Consider the following 13,085-nt stretch of genomic DNA (forward strand, 5'->3'; position numbering starts at 1 on the left):
TTTTATTGTATATTTTTTAACTAATTTGTTCTTATTAACTAAGTCAGTTAAACTGTAGTAGGGTCCTCCCCTACCCCGATCAACCCCTCCCCTAACTCAGACGACGCTGGGCCAATTGTGCACCGCCCTATGGGACTCCCGATCACGGCTGGTTGTGATACATCTCGGGATCGAACCTGGGTCTGTAGTGACGCCTTTGACCGCTGCGCCACTCGGTCGGCAATCTCTATGTAGTTTTCCTCGGTGGCTTGGAACAGATAGTAACTAAACTATATTGCCTGGTTTTCCGGACACAGATTAATCCTAAAAAGAATGTTCAAATGTTGCCTATTTCTGTAGACAGGCTGGACACATCAAGAGTTGGAGTTAGGGGAGGGTCATGGGGAGGGTTTGGTGGGTCCCATCGGTAGCAACTCCTGTGGCGGGCTATGAGCATGCACTGATCCATTCTGCTCTGTTATATTTTTTTGTGGATGGAAATCATTTGTATGTATAAAATAGTCATATTTAAAATGACTAAATCTGGGATTTTTTAAAATAAATTTGTTTAAATTTGTCACGACTTCATCCGAAGTCAATGCCTCTCATTGTTCGGGCGGTGTTCGGCAGGCGACTTCGCCGGTCTTCTAGCCATCGCCGATCCATTTTTCATTTTCCATTTGTTTTGTCTCGTTTTCACACACCTGGTTCTCATTTCCCTCATTATGTGTTGTGTATTTAACCCTCTGTTTTCCCCCCCATGTCTTTGTGTGGTATTGTTTATTCTGTGTTCATGTATGCGCACGTTAGGCTGGTTTGCGCTGGGTTATGTTCAACCCATATTTTGTATTTCATGATCGTTTGTGCCGTGTGCTTTCGGTTCGCCAAAATAAAAGGCTCCGTGTTGCTACCAACTATCTGCTCTCCTGCGCCTGACTTTCCTACAGTCCTTAATGCATACCTTGACAGAATACCACACCACCTACGGAGTCAGCAGGAGCAGGTACCTATGGTAGCGGAGTCGAGGAGCGCGTCCATGAGCACAAGGCGTTGATTCACCATCTCGGCACCGCCATGGACCGCATCGTCCAGACAATGGATCGCTGGGAGAGACAGGGAGGTCCTAGTACCTCCCCCAGTACAAAAGGGGTCCTCACTACCCGTCCCTCCTGTACCCGGTTCCAGTGGGATGCGTCTCGCCCTTCCCGGGGAGTATGATGGTGACGGCGGCACGGTGCCAGTGCTTCCTACTACAGCTGGACCTCTACCTGGGCACCGTTTATCCAGCTCCCTCGGGAAGGGAGAGGGTGGCCGCCCTGGAACAGATAGTAACGTAGAAGGGTTCACACGCCGCCTGGGCAGTTTTGACCTTCCGCCCGAGGATAGATTAATCCTGAAAGAATGTTCCAAAGGGAACGAGGAGCGCCCAGGAGTTCTCACTGGAATTTCGGACCTTGGCCGCCAGAGCGGGATGGAGTGACAGGGCCCTCATCGACCACTACCGTTGCAGCCTGCGCGAGGATGTCTGTCGGGAGTTGGCCTGCAGGTATACCACTCTTACCTTCGACCAGCTGGTGGACATGTCCATTCGGTTGGATGCCCTGCTGGTCACCCGCGGACGTCCAGAGAGGGCTCTGTTGATTCCCGTTCCCAGCACCACCGCTCCGGTGCCTATGGAGCTGGGAGGTGCTGCGCACAGGGAGACCGGAGGAGAGGCTTTCAAGTGTACCATCTGTGGCCGCAGAGGTCACACTGCTGGTCTGTGCCGTGTTGGTTCCTCTAGGGTTCGAGGCACCATTCTCACCCAGAGCCCTCTGTTACACACGTGTTTTTGTTTGTCACTTTTCCTGAGTTTCCTTCCCAGCATAAAATTCATATTTTTGTGGATCATTTGCCCATAGAATCATTTGTATGTATAAAATAGTCATATTTAAAATGACTAAATCTGGGATTTTTCCTTAAATAAATTTGTTTGGGCCTACCCTGGTTAGTTGTCATAACCCCACTGTTTCTTGGCCACAGAGGGCTCTCATTGGTTCGGGGTGCTCAGGTAGGTGTTTAGGAGTTTCCGTTGGTGCTTCGGTGGAAAGTCCAGACCAGGTCTCCATCCATTTTATGCCGATTTTCCATTTGTTTTAAAAAGTCTCCCCATCGACGGGGGATTTCACACACCTGGTTCGCTGCATTCCCAGGAGTTATGTATCCCCTGGCGGAGACGTGGCTATTTAACCCTGCTGGGGTACATCTCCTCCACTTCACCCGCCTCTTTGTGAAGAAGAAGGAGGGGGTCTGCTCCCGTGTATTGACTATCGTGGTCTGAATCAGATCACGGTGAGGTATAGTTACCCGCTACCACTCATAGCCTCAGCGACAGAGTCAATGCACGGGTCGCGTTTCTTCACCAAACTAGATCCCAGGAGCGCTTATAACCTGGTGCGTATCCGGGAGGGAGATGAGTGGAAGACTGTTTTGTCATTGGAATTTCATAGTTACTATTAATTATACATTAATTAAATCACTCAGTCTATTTTATAAGAATTTGTAAGATTCATATTTGCATAAAATAGACACAATTATTTATTCTCGGAGCGCGCTGCCATGTAACCATGAACAACAGTTGATATACAAAATATGACGTCATTGGTTCTAGAATGAATCTCCTCCTCTCGACCAAGACAAAGCAGGTTTAATCGTGTTGCCTACTAGCACACACATGACACACAATCTGCTCTCCTTGACCTCTCACCATTATCCATCACCACTTAGCAGTCCAGTTAATGGAAACCTTGGACAGAATACCTTATCTAAACATCCAAATCAAATCAAATGTTATTTGCCAGGTACACATGGTTAGCAGATGTTAATGCGAGGTAGCGAAATGCTTCCATTCTAGTTCACAATGCAGTAATCTAACCTCACCACTACCTTATACACACAAGCCAAAGGACCGAATATGTACAGACAATGGATTTTTTTATTTTTTTATTTCACCTTTATTTAACAGGGAGAACAAGTTCTCATTTACAATTGCGACCTCCCAAAGCAGTTCGACACATACAACGGAGTTACACATGGAGTAAAACAAACATACAGTCAATCCTACAGTAAAAAAAAAAAAAAAAAAAAAAAACAAGTCCGGTTCAAATTAGTGGAAGGGAGGTAAAGGCAAAAAGGCCATGGTGGCAAAGTAAATTCCACTGGGTAGTATTGCAATGAATGGTAGAAATAAAAATAATGGGGTGCAAAGGAGCAAAATAAATAAATAAATTAAATACAGTTGAAGAGGTAGTTGTTTGGGCTAAATTATAGGTGGGCTACCAGGTGCAGTAATCCAGCTGCCTGACAGTTGGTGCTTAAAGGAGGGAGATAAGTGTTTCCCTTTAAGAGATTTTTGTAGTTCGTTCCAGTCATTGGCAGCAGAGAACTGGAAGGAGGCCAAAGAAAGAATTGGTTTTGGGGGTGACTAGAGGTATACCTGCTGGAGCGCCGCTTTCAGGTGGGAGATGCTTTGACCTTCCGGGGGACTTTACCTAGCAGGGTCTTGTAGATGACATGGAGCCAGTGGGTTTGGCCACCTGAGGCAGGGCCAGCCAACGAGAGCGCCCAATGGTGGGTAGTATATGGGGCTTTGGTGACAAAACGGATAGCACTGTGATAGACTGCATCCAATTTGTTGAGTAGGGTATTGGAGGCTATTTTGTAAATGACATCGCCAAAGTCGAGGATTGGTAGGATGGTCAATTTTACAAGGGTATGTTTGGCAGCATGAGTGAAGGATGCTTTGTTGCAAATAGGGCCTGATTTAACTTTGGAGGATGTCTGATATGGGTCTGGAGTTTACCTGCCAGACACCTAAGTATTTGTACCACTCTTACCTTCAGAGCCAGCTAGGATGTGGACATGTCCATTCAGGTAGCGATGGATGCCCTGCTGTTTTACTTGTATTTAAGAGCAATTGAGGCCACGGAAGGAGAGTTGTAGATTGAAGCTTGCCTGGAGGGTTGTTAACACAGTGTCCAAAGAAGGGCCGGAAGTATACAGAATGGTGTTGTCTGGGAGGTGGATCAGAGACTCACCAGCAGCAAGAGCGACCGGATGTATACAGAGAAGAGAGTCGGTCCAAGAATTGAACCCTGTGGCACCCCCATAGAGACTGCCAGAGGTCCGGACAGCAGACCCTCCGATTTGACACACTGAACTCTATCAGAGAAGTAGTTGGTGAACCAGGCGAGGCAATCATTTGAGAAACCACTGTGAGTCTGCCGATAAGGATGTGGTGGTTGACAGAGTCGAAAGCCTTGGCCAGATCAATTGGTTAATGTTTCTTATCGATGGCGGTTATCGAGCGCTGAGGTGCACATTCTGAAACCAGATTGCATAGCAGAGCCCTCTGAGATTCAAATGGTCGTGTTTGTTGACTTTTAGAAAGGCATGGTAGGATAGATTTTCTGTAGCAGTTTGGGTCAAGAGTGTCCCCCAAGAGGGGGATTCCCAGCATAAAGCGGGAATCTCAGATGACACGAAAGAGAGGTTGAACAGGCTAGTAATGGGAATTTATTGACAATTTGCAGATAATTTTAGAAAGAAAGGGTCCAGATTGTCTAGCCCGGATTTGTAGGGGTCCAGATTTTTCAGCTCTTTCAGAACTTCAGCTGAATGGATTTGGGAGAAGGAGAAATGGGGAAGGCTTGGGCGTTGCGTTGGGGGTGCAGTGCTGTTGACCGGGGTAGGGTTGCCAGGTGGAAAGATTAGTGAAAAATGCTTATTGAAATTCCTTTGGGGATTTATCATGGTGACAGTGTTTCCTATCTTCAGTGGGGTCAGCTGGAGAGAATTAGCCTCTTCCCAGAACTTTTTGAGTTAGTCCTGCATTTCCCTTGAAAAAGCCAGCCTTGGCCTAACTGCCTGTGTATAACTTTCTAGCTTCCTGGACCCCACTGTTTCTTGGAACCACAGGATGTTTTTGTGTTGGTTAAGGGCAGTCAGGTCTGGGGAGAACCAAGGGCTATATCTGTTCCTGGTTCTAATTTTCTTGAATGGGGCATGTTTATTTAACATTGTTAGGAAGGCATTTTTAAAAATATCCAGGCATCCTCCACTGACGGGATGAGATCATTCCTTCCAGGACACCCCGAGGTCGATTAGAAAGGCCTGCCGCTGAAGTGTTTCAGGGAGCGTTTTACAGTGATGAGTGGAGGTCTGTAAACCGCTGACCCATTACGGATGCAGGCAATGAGGCAGTGATCCAGATCTTGGTTGAAGACAGCAGAGGTGTATTTAGAGGGAAGTTGGTTAAATATCTATGAGGGTGCCCGTGTTTAAGGCTTTGGGGGTACCTGGTAGGTTCATTGATAATTTGTGTGAGATTGAGGGCATCAAGTTTAGATTGTAGGATGGCTGGGGTGTTAAGCACCAGTTTAGGTCGCCTAGCAGCACGAGCTCCAATCAGTTCACATATGGTGTCCAGAGCACAGCTGGGAGCAGAGGGTGGTCTATAGCAGGCGGAACGGTGAGAGACTTGTTTTTAGAGAGGTGGAAAAAGTAGAAGTTCAAATTGTTTGGGTACAGACCTGGATAGGGACAGAACTCTGCAGGCTATCTTTGCAGTAGATTGCAACACCGCCCCCTTAGCAGTTCTATCTTGTCTGAAAATGTTGTAGTTTGGAATTAAAATTTCTGAATTTTTGGTGGTCTTCCTAAGCCAGGATTCAGACACAGCTAGAACATCCGGGTTGGCAGAGTCAGCAGTGAAAAGAACAAACTTAGGGAGGAGGCTTCTAATGTTAACATGCATGAAACCAAGGCATTACTTACAGAAGTCATCAAAAGAGAGCGCCTGGGGAATAGGACTAGGCACTGCAGGGCCTGGATTCACCTCTACATCGCCAGAGGAACATAGGAGGAGAAGAATAAGGGTACGCCAAAAGCAATAAGAATTGGTCGTCTAGAACGTCTGGAACAGAGAGTAAAAGGAGGTTTCTGGGGGCGAAAAATAGCATCAAGGTATAATGTACAGACAAAGGTATGGTAGGATTTACAGTGGAGGTAAACTATTAATGAGTATGAAGAGAGAATATTGTCTCTAAAACATCATTGAAACCAGTCATTGCATTTTATAACTAATTTGGATAAGATTGAGCATAGAGGCTTTGAAATAAGCATAAAATAACCAGAACAGCAATGGACAAGACATCTTGACATTAAAAATCCTTAGATACAAAAGGGTCCAGGGAGTATTTTTTCACGGCGATTTAGACAGCTAGCCAGGACATGTAACCAGCTAGCATAGGATGGAGGTCTGTTGTTAGCCAAATATGACGTCATTTAGTGTTCCGTGTTGTAGAATTAGAAATCCACAACAACAAAAAAATAAAAACAATAGATATAGTTATAGAGGCCCAAGAAGAAACATGTTAATAATAAAAATAAATAAATTGTCCGATTGTCTATTCTGACCTATCCGGTAAGACAGCTAACGGTTAGCAGGCCGCAGATGGGCATTCAGGTAACGTCGCGACAGGAGCCATAACTGAATTAAGTCCAGTTGACCTCTCACCATTATCCATCACCAGGAGTGGTTGAGCTCACAGTTCCAGTTAATGGAAAAGATAGACCTGGGATAGCACCAGCTGCTGTATCTAAACATCCAAATGGAAAAAAATGTTATTTCCGCCACAAAACTGGCGATAGATTTTCGTTAAAGGATAGCTAATGACCACAAACCGTGGTTAGCTGAATACGAACGAGTGTAAAGAAGCTAAAGCTTTAGCTTCTAGTTCCTGACAATTGCAGATTTGATTGCAGATTTGAAAATTCCAAAACATATCAATTGGTGAGGCAGGTTGCAGGAGAGTGTATTGAAGATGAGTTGATGGAAAATAAAAATAAAATGTATGTGAAAAAGAAATATATATAATGAGTGATGGCTATGCCATCTTGGAATACGAATGAGTGATGGTACACAACGGTATAGGCAAGATGCAGTAGATGGTATCGAGTACCGTATATACATATGAGATGAGTAATGTAGGGTATGTAAACAAAGTGGCATAGTTTAAAGTGGCTAGTGATACATGTATTATATAAAGATGCAGTAGATGATATAGAGTACAGTATATACATATGAGATGAGTAATGTAGGGTATGTAAACATTATATTAAGTAGCATTGTTTAAAGTGGCTAGTGATATATTTTACATCAATTTCCATCAATTCCCATTATTAAAGTGGCTGGAGTTGAGTCAGTATGTTGGCAGCAGCCACTCAATGTTAGTGGTGGCTGTTTAACAGTCTGATGGCCTTGAGATAGAAGCTGTTTTTCAGTCTCTTGGTCCCTGCTTTGATGCACCTGTACTGACCTCGCCTTCTGGATGATAGCGGGGTGAACAGGCAGTGGCTCGGGTGGTTGTTGTCCTTGATGATCTTTATGGCCTTCCTGTGACATCGGGTGGTGTAGGTGTCCTGGAGGGCAGGTAGTTTGCCCCCGGTGATGCGTTGTGCAGACCTCACTACCCTCTGGAGAGCCTTACGGTTGTGGGCGGAGCAGTTGCCGTACCAGGCGGTGATACAGCCCGACAGGATGCTCTCGATTGTGCATCTGTAGAAGTTTGTGAGTGCTTTTGGTGACAAGCCAAATTTCTTCAGCCTCCTGAGGTTGAAGAGGCGCTGCTGCGCCTTCTTCACAACGCTGTCTGTGTAGGTGGACCAATTTAATTTGTCTGTGATGTGTACGCCGAGGAACTTAAAACTTACTACCCTCTCCACTACTGTCCCATCGATGTGGATAGGGAGGTGCTCCCTCTGCTGTTTCCCGAAGTCCACAATCATCTCCTTAATTTTGTTGACGTTGAGTGTGAGGTTATTTTCCTGACACCACACTCCGAGGGCCCTCACCTCCTCCCTGTAGGCCGTCTCGTCGTTGTTGGTAATCAAGCCTACCACTGTAGTGTCGTCCGCAAACTTGATGATTGAGTTGGAGGCATACATGGCCACACAGTCATGGGTGAACAGGGAGTACAGGAGAGGGCTCAGAACGCACCCTTGTGGGGCCCCAGTGTTGAGGATCAGCGGGGTGGAGATGTTGTTACCTACCCTTACCACCTGTGGGAGGCCTGTCAGGAAGTCCAGTACCCAGTTGCACAGGGCGGGGTTGAGACCCAGGGTCTCGAGCTTGATGACGAGTTTGGAGGGTACTATGGTGTTATGCAGAGCTGTAGTCGATGAACAGCATTCTCACATAGGTATTCCTCTTGTCCAGATGGGTTAGGGCAGTGTGCAGTGTAGTTGAGATTGCATCGTCTGTGGACCTATTTGGGCGGTAAGCAAATTGGAGTGGGTCTAGGGTGTCAGGTAGGGTGGAGGTGATATGGTCCTTGACTAGTCTCTCAAAGCACTTCATGATGACGGAAGTGAGTGCTACGGGGCGGTAGTCGTTTAGCTCAGTTACCTTAGCTTTCTTGGGAACAGGGACAATGGTGGCCCTCTTGAAGCATGAGCTAAGTTGCGTCGGTTCAACCATAGGTTAACTACCCTTTCTGCTTACTTAAAAAAAAAACACTTCCAATCTTCTCCAACCTGGCTGGAATGGTATTTATTTTATTTAATTACCCCCTGTTTCAGGCTCCACAATCCCTCACTTATGAATTCATATTGTTAATCAGATATAATAAAACAGAGTATAAGTTTACTTAGTTACAGTTCTATTTATAATGGGGATATTGTTTAGTCATTTATTCATAAAATTCTGGGCACTATGAGTACCTTGTCATGCCGTACGGGTTGATGAATGCTCCATCAGTCTTCCAATCATTAGTAGATGAGATTTTCAGGGATTTTGCAGGGTGTAGTGGTGGGCAGGGTCTAGTGGTGAATATTGATGACATTCTGATTTACTCTGCTACACGCGCCGAGCATGTGTCCCTGGTGCGCAAGGTGCTTGGTCAACTGTTGGAGCATGACCTGTACGCCAAGGCTGAGAAATGACTGTTCTTTCAACAGTCCGTCTCCTTCCTATGGATTGGCCGACTCCCACTACGGTAAAGGAGGTGCAGCGGTTCTTAGGGTTTGCCAACTACTACCCGAGGCTTATCCGAGGTTTTGGTCAGGTCGCAGCTCCCATTACCTCACTGCTGAAGGGGGGCCCGGTGCGCTTGCAGTGGACAGCTGAGGCGGACAGGGCTTTTAGTCGCCTGAGTGCTCTGTTTACCTCGGGTCCCATGCTGGCTGATCCGGATCCCTCTTTGGCGTTCATAGTGGAGGTGGACGTGTCCAAGGCTGGGATAGGAGCTGTGCTCTCTCAGCGCTCGGGTACGCCACCAAAGCTACGCCCCTGTGACAGACGCACTGTCCCGGCTGTATGACACAGAGGAGCGGCCCATGGATCCCACTCCCATACTCCCGGCCTCCTGCCTGGTGGTGCTGGTAGTGTGGGAGCTGAGGGTTTATGTTTCCTCCTGCTCGGTGTGCGCCCAGTGTAATGGTCCTAGGCACCTACCCAGAGGTAACTTACCTGTTCCACAGCGGCCATGGTCACACCTGTCGATCGATTTCCTGACCGATCTTCCCCCATCACAGGGAAACAATCCTGGATCGTTTCTCTAAGTCCAGCCGTCTCCTCCCTCTGCTCGGTCTCCTACGGCCCTACAGACTGCGGAGGCCTTGTTTACGCAGGTCTTCCAGCACTATGGGGTGCCTGAGGATAGTGTCTGATCGAGGTCCCCAGTTCACTTCAAGAGTCTGGATGGTGTTCATGGAACGTCTGGGGGTCTCGTCAGCCTTACCTAAGGTTTTCACCCGAGAGTAACGGGCAGGTGGAGAGAGTAAACCAGGATGTGGGTAGGTTTCTGAGGTCCTATTTCCAGGACGGGCCGGGGGAGTGTGCAGCGTTTGTGCCCTGGGCAGAGATGGCCCAGAACCCGCTCCGCTACTCCTCCACTAACCTCACTCCCTTCCAGTGTGTATTGGGGTATCAGCCGGCTCCTTGGCATCAGAGTCCCTACCGAGGCTCCTGCGGTTCCGGCGTGCGGAGGAAACATGAGACGCCGCCCATGTCCACCTTCAGTGCGCCCTGCTGCGCCAGAAAGTGGGCGCAGACTGTCACCGCAGTGAGACCCTGGTGTTCGCACCGGGGGACCGGGTCTGCCTCTCGATCCGAAACCTGGCCCTCCGCCTGCCCTGATGGAAGCTGGGTCCGCGGTTTGTGGGGCCACTTCTTCCGAAGTCACTCCCACATCATATCCATGTAGACTAATAGACACATAACATACTCCCATATCATATCCATGTAGACTAATAGACAGTACATAATACACTCCCACATTATATCCATGTAGACTAATAGACACATAACATACTCCCATATCATATCCATGTAGACTAATAGACAGTACATAATACACTCCCACATCATATACATGTAGACTAATAGACAGTACATAATACACTCCCACATCATATCCGTGTAGACTAATAGACAGTACATAATACACTCCCACATCATATCCATGTAGACTAATAGACAGTACATAATACACTCCCACATCATATCCATGTAGACTAATAGACAGTACATAATACACTCCCACATCATATACATGTAGACTAATAGACAGTATAATACACTCCCACATCATATCCGTGTAGACTAATAGACAGTACATAATACACTCCCACATCATATCCATGTAGACTAATAGACAGTACATAATACACTCCCACATCATATCCATGTAGACTAATAGACAGTACATAATACACTCCCACATCATATCCATGTAGACTAATAGACAGTACATAATACACTCCCACATCATATCCATGTAGACTAATAGACAGTACATAATACACTCCCACATCATATACATGTAGACTAATAGACAGTACATAATACACTCCCACATCATGTCCATGTAGACTAATAAACAGTACATAATACACTCCCACATCATATCCATGGAGACAAATATTTGATTTATCTTACCTTTATTTAACTAGGCAAGTCAGTTAAGAACAAATTCTTATTTTCAATGACAGCCTAGGAACAGTGGGTTAACTGCCTTGTTCAAGAGCAGAATGACAGATTTGTACATTGTCAGCTCGTGGATTCGAACTTGCAACCTTTCAGTTACTAGTCCGACGCGCTATGACCATTTAAACAAGTGGTAATCAAAGTCTTATTGTGGAAAAAATGGGGTCCCTAATGAAAAAGTTTTAATACCATTTAAACTGACTGTTGAATACCACTGATCTAAACTGATTGTCTAAAACGGACAATTGAAAACTACTGATCTAAACTGACTGTTGAATACCCCTGATCTAAACTGACTGTCTAAAACTGCCTGTTGAATACCCCTGATCTAAACTGACTGTCTAAAACTGACTGTTGAATACCACAAATCTAAACTGAGGGTATTAAACTGCCTGTTGAATACCCCTGATCTAAACTGACTGTCTAAAACTGACTGTTGAATACCACTGATCTAAACTGACCATCAATTAAATGAATACACAGTACTGTACATACAATATATATATAAAAGTATGTGGACACCCCTTCAAATTATTGGATTTTGCTACTTCAGCCACACCCGTTGCTGACAGGTGTATAACATTGAGCACACAGCCATGCAATCTCCATAGATAAACATTGGCAGAAGAATGACCTTACTGAATAGCTCATTGAGTTTCAACGTGGCACCGTCATAGGATGCCACCTTTCCAACAAGTCAGTTCAAATTTTTGCCATGCTAGAGCTGCTCTGGTCAACTGTAAGTGCTGTTATTGTGGAAACGTCTAGGAACAACAACGGGTCAGCCTCGAAGTAGTAGGCCACACAAGCTCACAGAACGGGACTGCCAAGTCCTGAAGCACGTAACGCGTAGGAATCGTCTGTCCTCGGGTTGCAACACTCAGTATCGAGTTCCAAACTGCCTCTAGAAGCAACGTCAGCACAATAACTGTTCATCAGGAGCCTCATGAAATGGGTTTCCATGGCCTAGTAGCCACACACAAGACTAAGATCACGTGTGCAATGCCAAGCGTCGGCTGGAGTAGTGTAAAACTTGCCACCATTGGTCTCTGGAGTAGTGGATATGCGTACTCTGGAATGATGAATCAAGCTTCATCATTTGGTAGTCCAACGGATGAATCTGGGTTTGGCAGATGCCAGGAGAACGTTACCTGCCCCAACGCATAGTGCCAAGTATTGTTTTTCACTGTTAGGGCTAGACCTCTTAGTTCCAGTAAAGGGACATCTTAACGCTACAGCATACAATGACATTCTAGACGATTCTGTGCTTTTTGGGTAAGGCCTAATTGCCAAACATCAGTGCCGGACCTCACAAATGCTCTTGTGGCTGAATGGAAGCAAGTCCCCGCAGCAATGTTCCAACATCTAGTGGAAAGCCTTCCCAGAAGAGTGGAGGCTGTTATAGCAGCAAAGGGGGGTCCAACTCCATATTAATGCCCATGATGTTGGGAGATGTTTGACAAGCAGGGGTCCACATACTTTTGGTCATGTAGTATACATAAATAAACCAAGTGGAACTCCAGCTCTACAGGGGATGAAGGTAGTGTAGAGGTCACAATGTTTCTATGGAGGCTGTTGTGGAGGGGCGTTCCATGGTGTCGTAGAATCGCAGGCAGGTCTTGTACTGCAGTAGCTTCTCTGCCAGGAGGCTGCTTCCTACTCCTCTACTCTGCATCACACTCAGGTCTAGGTACCTGGGACACAGGGAAGGAAAGACTGCTCTTAATACTGTCACCTGTCTCAATACTCTTAATACTGTCACCTGTTACAATATTGTCACCTGTCTCAATACTGTCACCTGTCTCAATATTGTCACCTGTCTCAATACGGTCACCTGTCTCAATACGGTCACCTGTCTCAATGCTGTCACCTGTCTCAATGCTGTCACCTGTCTTAATACTGTCACCTGTCTTAATACTGTCACCTGTCTTAATACTGTCACCTGTCTCAATGCTGTCATCTTTCTCAACACTGTCATTTCTAAATAGTGTCACCTGCACTCTCACTTGTCTCAATACTGTCACCTGTCTCAACACGGTCACCTGTCTCAACACCATCACCTGTCTCAACACGGTCACCT

At 46.1% G+C, this 13,085-nt stretch overlaps 1 protein-coding gene across 1 annotated transcript in view; it reads right to left on the reverse strand.

Annotated features, from left to right (window-relative positions):
* Nucleotides 1-10,970: 10,970 nt before the first annotated feature.
* The window catches only part of slc15a5 (solute carrier family 15 member 5), a 30,953-nt gene continuing 28,838 nt past the window's right edge, over nucleotides 10,971-13,085 (reverse strand). Inside the window, exon 9 of the mRNA XM_065002772.1 lies at nucleotides 10,971-12,699. Coding sequence (XP_064858844.1) covers nucleotides 12,558-12,699 — 142 coding nt within the window. The 3' untranslated portion in view covers nucleotides 10,971-12,557. The remainder of the gene's footprint in view (nucleotides 12,700-13,085) is intronic.

The sequence above is a fragment of the Oncorhynchus nerka genome, linkage group LG17 (genome assembly GCF_034236695.1).
Source record: "Oncorhynchus nerka isolate Pitt River linkage group LG17, Oner_Uvic_2.0, whole genome shotgun sequence".
Taxonomy (NCBI): domain Eukaryota; kingdom Metazoa; phylum Chordata; class Actinopteri; order Salmoniformes; family Salmonidae; genus Oncorhynchus; species Oncorhynchus nerka.